Source organism: Chamaea fasciata, unplaced genomic scaffold (genome assembly GCF_029207755.1).
Source record: "Chamaea fasciata isolate MVZ Bird 193981 ecotype frontalis unplaced genomic scaffold, bChaFas1.0.hap1 SCAF_457, whole genome shotgun sequence".
Taxonomy (NCBI): Eukaryota; Metazoa; Chordata; class Aves; order Passeriformes; family Sylviidae; genus Chamaea; species Chamaea fasciata.
Window position 1 is genome coordinate 64,713 of NW_027094542.1, and position 14,893 is coordinate 79,605.

The 14,893-nt window shown below is 46.9% G+C and overlaps 1 protein-coding gene across 1 annotated transcript in view; it reads right to left on the reverse strand.

The window, feature by feature from the left end:
- The window catches only part of SIPA1L3 (signal induced proliferation associated 1 like 3), a 37,791-nt gene extending 23,015 nt beyond the window's left edge, over positions 1-14,776 (reverse strand). Inside the window, exons 1-7 of the mRNA XM_066208746.1 lie at positions 14,488-14,776; positions 11,330-11,430; positions 8,821-10,315; positions 6,433-6,563; positions 4,490-4,678; positions 2,608-2,782; positions 878-981 (exon numbers count right to left, since the gene is read on the reverse strand). Of these exons, the coding sequence (XP_066064843.1) occupies positions 878-981; positions 2,608-2,782; positions 4,490-4,678; positions 6,433-6,563; positions 8,821-10,141 (1,920 nt within the window). The 5' untranslated portion in view covers positions 10,142-10,315; positions 11,330-11,430; positions 14,488-14,776. The remainder of the gene's footprint in view (positions 1-877; positions 982-2,607; positions 2,783-4,489; positions 4,679-6,432; positions 6,564-8,820; positions 10,316-11,329; positions 11,431-14,487) is intronic.
- Positions 14,777-14,893: the final 117 nt, after the last annotated feature.

Here is a 14,893-nt window from a genome sequence, read left to right on the forward strand (position 1 = left end):
GGGATCACTCAACCAATCTTTGGGATTGTCCAGTCAATCTTTGGGATCATCCAAACCTCGGGATCACTCAACCAATCCTTGGGATCATCCAACCAGTCTTTGGGATCATCCAAACCTTGGGATCACTCAACCAATCTTTGGGATCATCCAGCCAATCTTTGGGGTCGCCCAACCAATCCTTGGGATCACTCAACCAATCTTTGGGATCATCCAAACCTTGGGATCGTCCAACCAATCTTTGGGATCATCCAACCAATCTTTGGGATCACTCAACCAATCTTTGGGATCATCCAACCAATCCTTGGGATCATTCAACCAATCTTTGGGATCATCCAACCAATCCTTGGGATCGTCCAGCCAATCTTTGGGATCGTCCAACCAATCTTTGGGATCATCCAAACCTTGGGATCACTCAACCGATCTTTGGGATCGTCCAGCCAATCTTTGGGATCATTCAAACCTTGGGATCATCCAACCAATCTTTGGGATCACTCAACCAATCTTTGGGATTGTCCAACCAATCTTTGGGATCATCCAATCCTTGGGATCACTCAATCAATCTTTGGGATCGTCCAACCAATCTTTGGGATCACTCAACCAATCTTTGGGATTGTCCAGTCAATCTTTGGGATCATCCAAACCTCGGGATCACTCAACCAATCCTCGGGATCACCCAACCAATCTTTGGGATCAGCCAATCTTTGGGATCATCCAACCAATCCTTGGGATCACTCAACCAATCTTTGGGACCGTCCAACCCTTGGGATCCCCCAATCCCAGAGATCTTCCAACCGAACTTCGGGATCTCCCAACCCTGGGGATCCGCCGACCCCCAGGGACGGACGACCCCGGCGCGGTGCGGAAGCTGCGGCGGGACCTGCTGGCGGTTGTTGGGCGTGTAGGGCAGCATGGTGGACACGTGGAACATGATCTCGTAGTCCTGGTACGTGGTGTAGAGCGAGTGCGTGCCCGTGGAGTCGGCTGCGGGAAACGGGAAAAGCCGGTGAACTGCCGGGAACTGCCGGGAACTGACGGGGAAATGCCGGGGAAATGCCGGGAACTGACGGGGAAATGCCGGGAACTGACGGGGAAATGCCGGGGAAATGCCGGGAACTGCCGGGGAAATGCCGGGGAAATGCCGGGAACTGCCGGGGAAATGCCGGGGATATGCCGGGGAACTGCCGGGGAAATGCCGGGAACTGCCGGGGAAATGCGGGGAAATGCGGGAACTGACGGGGAAATGCCGGGGAAATGCGGGGAAATGCGGGAACTGCGGGAAGACTTGGCCGGGGATCGAAACTGCCGGAAATGCCGGGGACATGGGAACTGCCGGGAAAGCGGAAATGCCGGGAACTGCCGGGGAATGCCGGAACTGCCGGGGAAATGCCGGGGAAATGCCGGGAAAATGCCGGGAACTGCCGGGGAAATGCCGGGGAAATGCCGGGAACTGACGGGGAAATGCCGGGAACTGACGGGGAAATGCCGGGGAAATGCCGGGAACTGCCGGGGAAATGCCGGGGAACTGCCGGGGAACTGCCGGGGAAATGCCGGGAACTGCCGGGGAAATGCCGGGAACTGCCGGGGAAATGCCGGGGAACTGCCGGGGAAATGCCGGGGAAATGCCGGGAAAATGCCGGGAACTGCCGGGGAAATGCCGGGGAAATGCCGGGAACTGACGGGGAAATGCCGGGAACTGACGGGGAAATGCCGGGGAAATGCCGGGAACTGACGGGGAAATGCCGGGGAACTGCCGGTGAACTGCCGGGAACTGCCGGGGAAATGCCGGGGAAATGCCGGGAACTGACGGGGAAATGCCGGGGAAATGCCGGGAAATGCCGGGAACTGCCGGGAATGTTCCCAAAAGTCACTCTTGGTGTCCAACCAACCCTCGGGAGACTTCAACCTTAGGCACCACCCAACCCTTGAGATCTCCCAACCCTTGGGATCTTCCAGTTCTTGGGATCCCTCAACTCTCGGAATCCCTCAACTTTTGGGACCTTTCAACCCTCAGGATCCCCCCAGCTCTCGGAATCCATCCCTGGAATCTTTTAACCCTTGGGAACCTCCAACTTCCGGGACCACCCAACCCTTGGGATCCTTCAGCTCTTGGGATCGCCCAACCCTTTGGATCTTCCAATTCTTGGGATTCCTCAACCCTTGGGATCCTTCACGTTTTGAAATCTCCTGATCTCAGGAATCCTCCACCCAACCTTTGGGATCCTTCCACTCTCGGGATCACCCAACTTCTGGGATCACCCAACTCTTGGGACCTCCCAAATCTTGGAATTGCTCAACCCTTGAGATCCCTCAACTCCTGGAATCCATTCCTGGGACCCCTCAACCTTTGGGATCTCCCAGCTCTTGGAATCCTTCAACCCTCGGGATCTTCCAGTTCTTGGGATCTCCCAACTCTCAGAATCCATTCCTGGAATCCTTCAACCCCTGGGATCTTCCAGTTCTTGGGGTCCCTCAACCCTTGCAATCAACCAACTCTTGGAACCCTTCAACCTTTGGGATCTCCCAACTCTCGGAATCCGTTCCTGGAATCCTTCAACCCTCGGGATCTTCCCGGTGAGATCCCAGATGCCGAGAACTCGCAGGACTCACTCTTGGTGTCGAGCTGCGCGGCGTATTTGGTGAAGGATTTGAGGGAGACCTTCTCGCCCAGGAGCGTGAGGAACTCGTCGAGGGCGGGCCCGGCGGCCTCGTTGTTGTACATCTCCTCCTCCGAGCTCTGGCCGGCCTTGCAGTAAAGGATCCCCACCTTGTGCCGCCGGCAGAGCTGCGGGAAAAACGGGGATTCGGGATTTCCGGGAATTCCACCCCAATCCCAAAAAGCCGCAGAAATTCCCCCCCCCGAAAAGGTTTTAAAAAAAATAATAATAATTAAAAAAAACCAACGAAAAAATTCCCCCCCCCCAAAAAAGAATCTGGGAAGAAATGGGGAAAAAAATTCCAGAAATTCTCAAAAAAATCCAAAAAAAAACGGAAAAAAAAAACTAAACCCCCCCCCAAAAATCTCTAAAAAATCCTAAAAAATCCCCCTCCCCCCCCCAAAAAAAAACCAACCCAAAAATTCCCAGAAAATCCCCCCCAGAAAATCCAAAAAACCTCCAGAAAATCCCAGGAGACCCAAAAAAACCCCTCCAAAAATCCCAGAAAATCCTGGGAAAAAACCTCCAAAAAATCCCTGAAAAGTCAGAAAAAAATGGGGAAAAAATTCCCCAAAAATCCCCCACAAAAAAATCCTGAAAAATTCCCAAAAATTCCCAGAAAATCCTGAAAGAAATCTCCAAAAAAAAAATCCAAAAAAAATCCCCCAAAAATCTCTAAAAAATCTCACAAAATCTCCAAAAGATCACAAAAAATCCCTCAAAAATTCCCCAAAAAATCTCCCAAAATCCCCAAATCCCAGGAGTTCCCCAATCCCAGAAACCCCCAAATCCCAGGAATCCTTCAACGCGTGGAATCCCCTCAAATTCCCCCAAATATCCTAGAAATTCCAAAAAAAATCACAAAAAATCTTAACAAATCCCCCCCAAAAACCCCAAAAATTCCAGAAAATCCTGGGAAAAAATCTCCAGAAAATCTGAAAAAATCTCAAAAAAACCTCGAAAAAAATCGCAAAAAAAATCAGAAAAAATCACGAAAAATCAAAAAAAAATCCGAAAAAATTCCAAAAAATTCCCGGAAAATCCTGGGAATAAATCTCAAAAAAAATTAAAAAAAATCCTCAAAAGATTCCCAGAAAATCTTTTAAAAATCTCAAAAAATCTCCAAAAAAATCCCAAAAAATCAGAAAAAATGGCGAAAAATCCCCCGCGAATCCCAGAAAATCCCCCGAAATTCCCGACTTCTCCCAGATTTTTGGGAACGCCGACCCCTTGCTCGTCCAGCTTGAGCAGCTGCTCGGTGACTTTGGGCGTGGAAATCCCAGCCACCCCCAAATCCCAGGAATTCTCCCCAAATCTCAGGAATTCCCTAAAAACACAGAAACCCCCAAATCCCAGGAATCCTTCAACCCCCAAATCCCTAAAAAAAAAATCCCAAAATTTTAAAAAAAATCCCAGAAAACCTCCAAAAAATCGCGAAAAAATCGCGAAAAAAATCCTGAAAAAACCCGCGAAAAATCAGGAAAAAATCCCAAAAATTCCCAGAAAATCCTGGGGGAAAAAAATCTCCAAAAAAATCCTCAAAAAACCCTCCAAAATTCTCACAAAATCTCCAAAAAAATCCAAAAAAATCCTCCAAAAAATCGCGAAAAAAAATCAGAAAAAAAACCCGCAAAAAATCCCCAAAATTCCCAGAAAATCCTGGGAAAAAAACTCTAAAAAAATCCCCAAAAAATCCCTCAAAATTCTCACAAAAATCTCCAAAAAAATCCCAAAAAATCCCCCAAAAAATCAGAAAAAATGGCGAAAAGTCCCCCGCGAATCCCAGAAAACCCCCCGAAATTCCCGACTTCTCCCAGATTTTTGGGAACGCCGACCCCTTGCTCGTCCAGCTTGAGCAGCTGCTCGGTGACTTTGGGCGTGGGCAGCGCCAGCCTCAGGCACTGGATGTTGAGCTCGGGCACGACGAACTCCAGGACGTCGCGCAGCGGAATTCCGCGCACGGAGCCGGCCTTGGACGTGCTGGGCGTGGCGTCTTCCAGGATGGAGCCGCGGAGAGTCACCAGCTGGAAAGCGGAAAAGAAAAACCGGGAAAAAGGGTCGGGGGTGAGAAAGGTTAAAAAAAAAAGGAGAAATTTGGGGGGAATTATGGGGGTTTAGGGTGGAAGTTGAAGGGGGGGGTTTGATTCCGGGAGTTTGGGGGGATTTGGTCCGAAATTTGAGGGATTTGATTTGGGATTTGAGGGGGTTTGGTCCTGAGGTTGAAGGGATTTGATCCCGAAATTGGGGGGATTGAATCCCGAAATTGGGGGATTTGATCCCAAAATTGGGAGAATTTAATCCTGAAATTGGGGGAATTTGATTGTGAAATTGGGGGATTTGATTCCGAAATTGGGGGAATTTGATTGTGAGATTGGGGAATTTGATTCTGAAATTGGGGGAATTTGATCCTGAAATTGGGGGAATTGAATCCTGAAATTGGGGGAATTTGATCCCGAAATTGGGGGAATTGAATCCTGAAATTGGGGGATTGAATCCTGAAATTGGGGGATTTGATCCCGAAATTGGGGGAATTGAATCCTGAAATTGGGGGAATTGAATCCTGAAATTGGGGGATTGAATCCTGAAATTGGGGGATTGAATCCTGAAATTGGGGGATTTGATCCCAAAATTGGGGGATTTGATCCCGAAATTGAGGGAATTTGATCCTGAAATTGGGGGGATTTAATCCTGAAATTGGGGGAATTTGATCCCGAAATTGAGGGAATTTTATCCTGAAATTGGGGGGATTTAATCCTGAAATTGAGGAATTTGATTGTGAAATTGGGAGAATTTAATCCTGAAATTGGGGAAATTGAATCCTGAAATTGGGGGAATTTGATCCTGAAATTGGGGGAATTGAATCCTGAAATTGGGGGGATTTTATCCTGAAATTGGGGAATTTGATTCTGAAATTGGGGGAATTTGATTCCACAATTGGGGAATTTGATTCCGAAATTGGGGGAATTTTATCCCGAAAATGAAGGAATTTTATCCCGAAATTAAAGGGAATTTCGTTGTGAAATGGAAAGAGTTTTGCCCTGAAATCGGGGACATTTTATCCCAATAACTGTGGGAATTTTATCCTGAAAATTTGAGAATTTTGTCCTGAAAATGAAGGAATTTTATCCTAAAACTGGGGGAGTTTTATCTTGAAATTAAAGGGATTTTTATGCCCAAAATGTGGGGATTTCATCCCAAAAAAAGAGGAGAATTTTATTCCAAATCTGGCAGAAATTTATTCTGAAATTGAGGGATTTCTGCCTGGAATTGTGGGAATTTTACACTGAAATCGGGGGAATTTTATCCCAAAATTGAGGGAATTTTGTTCCAAATCTGAGGGAATTTCATCCCAAAACTGGGGAAATTTCATCCCAAATTTGCAGGAATTTTATCCCGAAACTGAGGGAATTTTATCCTGATTTTAGGGATTTAATTTTCCTGATTTGCCACAACTCTTGATACTCCCCAAAATCCCGGTTTTTTCCCTGGAATTCTGGGATTTTTTTGGAGGGAATTTTGGAGCTTTTTTTCCTGGAATTCTGGGATTTTTTGGAGGGAATTTTGGAGCTTTTCTGGAGGGAATTTTGGAGGTTTTTTTGGAGGGAATTTTGGAATTTTTTTTTCCCCCCTGGAATTCCTGGATTATTTCCCCGGAATTCTGGGATTTTTTTTTTTTGTTTTTTCCCCCTGGAATTCCGGGATTTTTCCCCCGGAATTGTGGCGTTTTTTTGCGGGAATTCCGGGGATTTTGGCGGGAATTCCGGGGGCGTTCAGCGACCTGGCTGGTGCGGCAGATGAGGCGGTGCTGGAACTGGGGGCCGTGCTCCGAGGGCTCCTCCAGCCGCTCGCGCCGGATGCTGACGGCGACCGGCCCCAGCTTCTCGTCGACCCCAAAATAGTTGGAGTGTTCTGAGGGGAAAAACGGGAAAAAATGGGGATTTGGGGATGAGAAATGGGGATTTTGGGGGGGAAAAATGGGGATTTGGGGAGAAAAATGGGGATTCGGGAATGAAAAATGGGGATTTGGGGAGAAAAAATGGGAAAAAATGGGAGTTTGGGAGGGAAAAATGGGGATTTTGGGGGGAAAAGAGGGAAAAAATGGGGATTTGGGGATGAGAAATGGGGATTTTGGGGGGGAAAATGGGGATTTGGGGGGAAAAATGGGGATTTGAGGGGAAAAGAGGGAAAAAATGGGAGTTTGGGAGGGAAAAATGGGGATTTTGGGGGGAAAAGAGGGAAAAAATGGGGATTTGGGGATGAGAAATGGGGATTTGGGGAGAAAAATGGGGATTTGGGGGGAAAAATGGGGATTTTGGGGGGAAAAGAGGGAAAAATGGGAGTTTGGGAGGGAAAAATGGGGATTTTGCGGGGAAAAGAGGGAAAAAAATGGGGATTTGGAGAGAAAAATGGGGATTTTGGGGGGAAAAGAGGGAAAAATGGGGATTTGGGGATGAGAAATGGGGATTTGGGGAGAAAAATGGGGATTTGGGGGGGAAGAGGGAAAAATGGGGATTTGGGGAGAAAAATGGGGATTTGGGGGAGAAAAGAGGAAAAAAATGGAAATTTTGGAGGGAAAAACAGGGAAAAATGGGAGTTTGGGAGGGGAAAATGGAGATCTGGGGGAGAAGAGTGAGGAAAAATGGGAATTCGGGGGAGAAAAATGGAAAAAAAAGGAAATTTGAGGGAGAAAAAAGGGAAGAAATGGAAATTTTGGAGGGAAAAATGGGAATTTGGGGAGAAAAAGGGGGATTTGGGGATGAAAAATGGGGGAAACTGGGAATTTGGGAGGGGAAAATAGGAATTGGGGGAAATGGGGGAAATGGAGAGAAAATGGGGAAATGAGAATTGAAGAGAAAACAGGGAAAAGGAGGAAAAGGGAAAAAATGGGAAAATGGGGAGAGAGGGGGAAAAATGGGAATCAACAGGGAAAAGCAGCAGCGAAAAATGGGGGAAAATTCAGGAAAAAGTGGGGGAGAAATCAGGGAAAAAGAGGGGAAATTCAGGGAAAATGGGGAGAAAACGGAGGGAAATGGGGAAAAAACGGGAAAATTGGGGAAAACGGGGGGAAATCGGGGAAAATGGGGAAGAAAAGGGGAAATAGAGGAAAAAATGGGAGAAATTTCAGGGAAAATGGGGGGAAACGGTGGGAAAATGGGAAAAAAAAACCAGGGAAATTCAGGAAAAGATTGGGAAAACTCAGGAAAAATGGGGAAAATGGGGAAAAATGGGGAAAAGTGGTGGGAAAATGGAGAGAAATGAGGGAAAAGCAGGAAAAACTCAGGAAAAATGGGGGGAAATGGGGGAAAATGGGGAAAAATGGGGGAAAATGGGGGGAAATGGGGAAAAATGGGGGAAAATGGGGAAAATGGTGGAAAACTGGAGAGAAATGAGGGAAAATCAGGGAAAACCTCAGGAAAAATGGGGGGAAAATGGGGAAAAATGGGGAAAAATGGGGAAAAATGGGGAAAAATGGGGGAAGATGGGGGGAAATGGGGAAAAATGGGGGAAAATGGGGGAAAATGGGGGAAAATGGGAAAAAATGGGGAAAAATGGGGAAAAATGGGGAAAAGGTGGAAAACTGGAGAGAAAAGAGGAAAAATCAGGGAAAACCTCAGGAAAAATGGGGAAAAATGGGGGAAAATGGGGGAAAATGGGGGGAAATGGTGGGAAAATGGGGGAAAATGGGGAAAAATGGGAAAAAGCTGGAAAAATGGAGAGAAAAGAGAAAAAAGCAGGGAAAACCTCAGGAAAAATGGGGGAAAATGGGGGAAAATGGGGAAAAATGGGGGGAAATGGTGGGAAAATGGGGGAAAATGGGGAAAAATGGGAAAAAGCTGGAAAAATGGAGAGAGAAGAGAAAAAAGCAGGGAAAACCTCAGGAAAAATGGGGGAAAATGGTGGGAAAATGGGGAAAAATGGGGAGAAATGGGGGAAAATGGGGAAAAATGGGGAAAAATGGGAAAAAATGGGAAAAAATGGGGAAAAATGGGGAAAAATGGGGGGAAATGGTGGGAAAATGGGGGAAAATGGGGAAAAATGGGAAAAAAGCTGGAAAACTGGGGAGAAAAGAGGAAAAATCAGGGAAGACCTCAGGAAAAATGGGGGAAAATTCCGGCCAAAATCCCGAGAAATTCCCCCCCCAAGGCGCCGCCCCCCCCCCCCAAACCTTTCCCGTGGAAATAATCGCGATAGTAGCGCGCCCCCAAGTCGACGTGCTCCACGCTGTAACTCCGGAGCCTCTCGGGGTTCCTCCGCTGCTCCTTGGGGAATTCCAGCAGGGAGACGCCGGCGTTGGTGGGTCTCCCAACGTTCCCGCATTCGGCCAAAAAGGCCGGAGCGGCCGGGCGAGCGGGATGGGATCGGACGAAGCTGACGTCGCGTTCGGCCCGGCCGCCGCCGATCTCGTTCCTGAAGTGAGGACAGCTCAACAGCAGCTCGTTGCTGGTGTCGTCGCCCAAATCCAACTCCAAGTTCTCCTTGGAGTTGAGATCCTCGGCGCCGGGGGAGACGGAGTCGGAGGCGGCGGAAGCGGCCGAGGCGCCGGTGGTGGTGTTGCGACGCCGGCCGCCGGCGGATCCGGGCGAAACGGCCTCGAAGAAGATGCTCTGGACGTCGAAGTGGGCGAAGTTTTTCCGGCGGGTCCAGGTTTTGCCGGGTTTTTGGGGCTCCTCGGGGTCTTTGGCGGGGCCGAGGAGTTTTTTGAAGAGGGAGTCGTCGGCTTTGGGGCAGCGGCGGCGGGTTTTGTCCTTGGGCGGAGGGAATTCTTCGCCGGCATCGGCTTTCGGGCCGGGCAAGTCGGGTTTGGAGGCAAAGAATTCCGATTTGGAGGCGGGGAAATCCGGTTTGGAGGAGAAGTCCGATTTTCCGGCGGAGAACTCCGATTTTCCGGCAGAAAATTCTGATTTTCCGGCGGAAAATTCTGATTTCCCAGCGGAAAATTCCGATCTTCCAGTGGAAAATTCCGATCTTCCAGCAGAAAATTCCAATTTTCCGGCGGAAAATTCTGATTTCCCGGCAGAAAATTCCGATTTCCCGGCGGAAAATTCCAATTTCCCGGCGGAAAATTCGGGTTTTTTAGTCCTGAACTCCCTGAGCATCTCAAAGAAACTCTGCTCCGGGATTCCCTGGACGTCGATGGAGGAAGTGCTGCCGTATTCCCGGAACAAGCCGGGATTGTTGGAATTGCCCCGGCTTTCCGGGATTTCCTCGGGATCGCACTCGCTCAGAGTCACCTCGCTGCTGCTCCTCTGCCTCAAAGGAATCGCCCAAACTCCCTCCTGGAATTCCACCTCCTTGGAATTCTGCTGAGACCTCCGAGGCAAACGATGGAAAGGTTTGGAGTGGGAGGGAGGGGAAGGAAAACTCGGGGATTTTCCGGCTTTTCCGGGAGGGTTTTTGGCGGTTTTGGAGCGCGGGGGCCACTCGGCCACGCGGGCTCGCACGCCCATTTTGGGGAGGTTGGGGAGCTCGGAGCGTTGGGAATTCATGATCCGAAGGCGGAATTCTGGGACGGGTTCATGGCCAGGCGAAGGAGGAGGCCAGGGCTTGGCGGGTTCTCCGCAGGGAATCCGGGGACGCGGAGCAGCGGCGGCGGCGGCGCATGGCGGAGGGGGAGGAGTCAAGAATTCCCGGGGATTTTAGGAAGGGAATGATGGAGGGTCCTTGGAAACAAAAAAAAAAAAAGGGAAAAAAAAAAATTGTGGGATTTCCTCTCCCGAAACATCCGGGAATTTCCCCGCAGAAAATCCGGAATTTAGGTTTTTAAAAAATTAAATAAATAAATCGCGGGATGCTTGTGAAATTTCATGGAATTTCTTCTCCCTCTTCCCACCCCACCCCGCCCACCAAAAAAAAAAAAAAAAAATCCTGGAATTTTCAAAAGAAAATTGTGGAATTCTGACCAAAAAAAAAAAAATTTACAGAATTTAACCCAAAAAAATCATGGAACTTACCAAAAAAAAAATAAATAAATCATGGAATTTACCCCCAAAAATCATGGAATTTACCCCCCAAAAATTATGGAATTTACAAAAAAAATCCTGGAATTTCCAGAAGAAAATTGTGGAATTCTGACCAAAAAAAAAAAAATTTACAGAATTTAACCCCAAAAAATCATGGAATTTACCAAAAAAAACAAATCTTGGAATTTACCCGAAAAAGTCATGGAATTTACTCCCCAAAAATCAAGGAATTTACAAAAAAAATCCTGGAATTTCCAAAATAAAATTGTGGAATTCTGACCAAAAAAAAAAACCAAAAAAATTACAGAATTTAACCCAAAAAAATCCTGGAATTTACCCCCAAAAATCATGGAATTTACCCCAAAAAATTATGGAATTTACCCCCCAAAAAATTACGGAATTTACCCCCAAAAAATCACGGAATTTACAAAAAAAAATCCTGGAATTTACAAAAAAAAAATCATGGAATTTATAAAAAAAAATCCTGGAATTTACCCCTCAAAAAAATGGAAAAAAATGGGAAAAAAGTGGAAAAAAAAGTTTAAAAAGGGAAAAAAAAGGAGCTCAACCCCTAATTTGGTGTCAATTAATCCGCAGTAATTAATTAAAGCCAGGAATTCACTTTCCGAGATGACAAAGTCGAACTCGCCTGAAGTGCAGAGATTCCAGGAGGAAGAAAAAAACCAAAAAACCCCCAAAATTTGGGGATTTTACCTCAAAACCGGAGCTGGGGGTTCATTAATTGCCTCTGTCTTCGTTAATTGGGGGTTAATGAACCGGGTAATTAAGGAGTTGCGGGTTTGGAGCAGGAAGTGCTGGAGTTGGAAGAAGAATTTGGGGTTGAAAAGGGGGAAAATGGGAATTAGAGTTTGTGATCACCCCCCAAAAAAAGCCAAATTAATCCCAAAAATTAACAAGTTAATTAAAAAAAAAACCCAAATTAATCCTAAAAATACCCAAATTAATTTAAAAAAAACCCCAAATTAATCCTAAAAATTAAAAAATTAATTTAAAAAACCCCAAATAAATCCTAAAAATTAACAAATTAATTAAAAAAAACCCCAAATAAATCCTAAAATTAACAAATGAATCCCCCAAAATCAATAAATTAATCCCAAAAAACTCCAAATTAATCCTAAAAATTAACAAATTAATTTAAAAAACCCCAAATTAATCCTAAAAATTAACAAGTTAATTAAAAAAAACCCCCAAATTAATCCTAAAATTAACAAATGAATCCCCCAAAATCAATAAATTAATCCCAAAAAACCCCAAATTAATCCTCAGAAAAAACAAATTAATCCCAAAAATCCCCAAAATTAATCCTAAAAATACCCAAATTAATTAAAAAACCCCAAATTAATCCTAAAAATCCCCAAATTAACCCTAAAATTACCCAAATTAACCCCCAATTAACCAATTAACCCCAAATTAACCAATGAACCCCCAAATTAACCAACGAACCCCCAAAAAAGCTCAAATTAAACCCAAAACCTCCAATGAATTCCCAGAGAAACCAACTCAACCCCCAAATGAACGAAAAATTCCCCAAAAAATCCAAATTTGGGGGAAAATTCGGGTGATTTTGGGGAAAATTTGGGTGATTTTGGGGGAAATTCGGGTGATTTTTGGGGGAAATTTGGGTGATTTTGGGGGAAATTCGGGTGATTTTGGGGGGAAATTCAGGTGATTTTGGGGAAAATTCGGGTGATTTTGGGGGAAATTCGGGTGATTTTGGGGGAAATTCGGGTGATTTTGGGGGAAATTCGGGTGATTTGGGGGGAAATTCGGGTGATTTTGGGGGAAATTCGGGTGATTTTTGGGGGAAATTCGGGTGATTTTGGGGGAAATTTGGGTGATTTTGGGGGAAAATTTGGGTGATTTTGGGGGAAATTCGGGTGATTTTGGGGGAAATTCGGGTGATTTTGGGGGGAAATTCGGGTGATTTTGGGGGAAATTCGGGTGATTTTGGGGGAAATTCGGGTGATTTTGGGGAAATTCGGGTGATTTTGGGGGAAATTCGGGTGATTTTGGGGGAAATTCGGGTGATTTTGGGGGAAATTCGGGTGATTTTTGGGGGAAATTTGGGTGATTTTGGGGGAAATTTGGGTGATTTTGGGGGAAATTCGGGTGATTTTGGGGGAAATTCGGGTGATTTTGGGGGAAATTTGGGTGATTTGGGGGGAAATTTGGGTGATTTTGGGGGAAATTTGGGTGATTTTGGGGGGAAAATTCGGGTGATTTTGGGGGAAATTCGGGTGATTTTGGGGGAAATTCGGGTGATTTTGGGGGAAATTCGGGTGATTTGGGGGGAAATTCGGGTGATTTTTGGGGGAAATTCGGGTGATTTTGGGGGAAATTCGGGTGATTTTTGGGGGAAATTCGGGTGATTTTGGGGGGAAAATTTGGGTGATTTTGGGGGAAATTCGGGTGATTTTGGGGGAAATTCGGGTGATTTTGGGGAAAATTCGGGTGATTTTGGGGGGAAATTCGGGTGATTTTGGGGGAAATTCGGGTGATTTTGGGGGGAAATTCGGGTGATTTTGGGGGAAATTCGGGTGATTTTGGGGGAAAAATCGGATGATTTTGAGGGAAAAATCGGATGATTTTTGGGGGAAAATTCGGGTGATTTTTGGGGGAAAATTCGGGTGATTTTGGGGAAAATTCGGGTGATTTTGGGGGGGAAAATTCGGGTGATTTTTTTGGGACCCCCAGAACCCCTCAGGGACCCCAAATTCCCTGAAAATCACAAATTTTCCCCTCAAAATACAACCCTGGAACTTTAAATTCCCCCAAAATCTCAATTTTTTCCCCTCAGAAATCGCCGGGATCCCCTCAGGCACCTGAAATTTCTCCTAAAATCTCAATTTTTTCCTCCTAAAATCACCATTTTTCCTCCTAAAATCTCAATTTTTCCTCCTAAAATCTCAATTTTTCCTCCTAAAATCTCAATTTTTTCCTCAGAAATCGCCGGGATCCCCTCAGGGACCTGAAATTTCTCCTAAAATCTCAATTTTTTCCTCCTAAAATCTCAATTTTTCCCTCAGAAATCGCCGGGATCCCCTCAGGGACCTGAAATTCCCTCCTAAAATCACCATTTTTCCTCCTAAAATCTCAATTTTTCCTCCTAAAATCACCATTTTTCCCCGCAAAATCACATTTTTTCCCCCCTCAAAACACAACCCCGGAAGCTTAAATTCACCCTAAACCACAATTTTTCTTTTCTCCCCATCAAAACCCAAGCCCAGAGCCCCTCAGGAACCTCAAATCCTCCTAAAATCACCTTTATTCTCCCAAAACACGCCGTGAACCTCTCAGAACCCCCGAATTTCTCTTAAATCCCAGCGGGAGGTTTTTGTTGTTTTTTTTCCCTTCAAAACAGTCCGCGATCCCCAAATTCGCCTCAAAAATCCCGATTTTTCTCCTCAAAACAAAAAAAATCCCCTCAGGGCCCCCCTGCCCCCGAGTCCGTCCCTCAAAGGTTCCCTGAATTCCCCCCCCCGGCCCCACATCAAAACACAAACCCCCAAAACCCCTCAGCGACCCAAAAAACCCCAAAACAACCCCAAAAATCGCCTTTTTTTCCCTCAAAACCCCTCCCCTCCCTCAGGGGGTTCTCCCCCCCCCCCCCCTCAGAACTACAACTCCCGGCAGCGCCCGCCGGGCACCGGGAGTGAGGAAAAAAAAAAAATAAGAAATAAACCCCCCTCCCCTCCCCAAAGGGGTGATTCCTGCAAGTTCCGGGGCCCTTCATTTCCGCCGCCATCCCTTCATACACATAAATTTTTTTTTTTAAGGCCTAAACAATAAATAAATAAATAAATGAATCATCTCCTTTTTCCCCTTTCAGGGTTTAAAAAGCCGGGCCTTACCCGAGCGCGGAAGAAGCGGCGGCAGCGCAGCGTGGCCCCCCCCCCGTCCTGCCGCCCCCGCGTCCGGCGGGGGTCTGAGGGGAGCGCGGGGGGGGGTGCGCGGTTGTCACTCAGCGGCGGCGCGAGCGCCGCGGCCAATGGAGGGGTGGGGGGGAGGCGCGCGCGGCGGAAGCGAGCGGCCAATGAGGAGGGGGCGGCGCGAGGGAGGCGGCCAATCAGAGCTCGCCGTTGGCGGAAAGAGCCGAGCCAGGCCCGAAGGGAGGGCGGGAAGCCCCGCCCAGCCGCCGGGGGGCGCTGTGGGGTCGGTGGAGGGGGGGGGGGGGAAGTCTTAAAGGCGCAGGACGCCATTTAAAAATTGGGGAAACCCCCCCCCCCCCGCCCCGAACTGGGAATTCTCCCCCTCCCC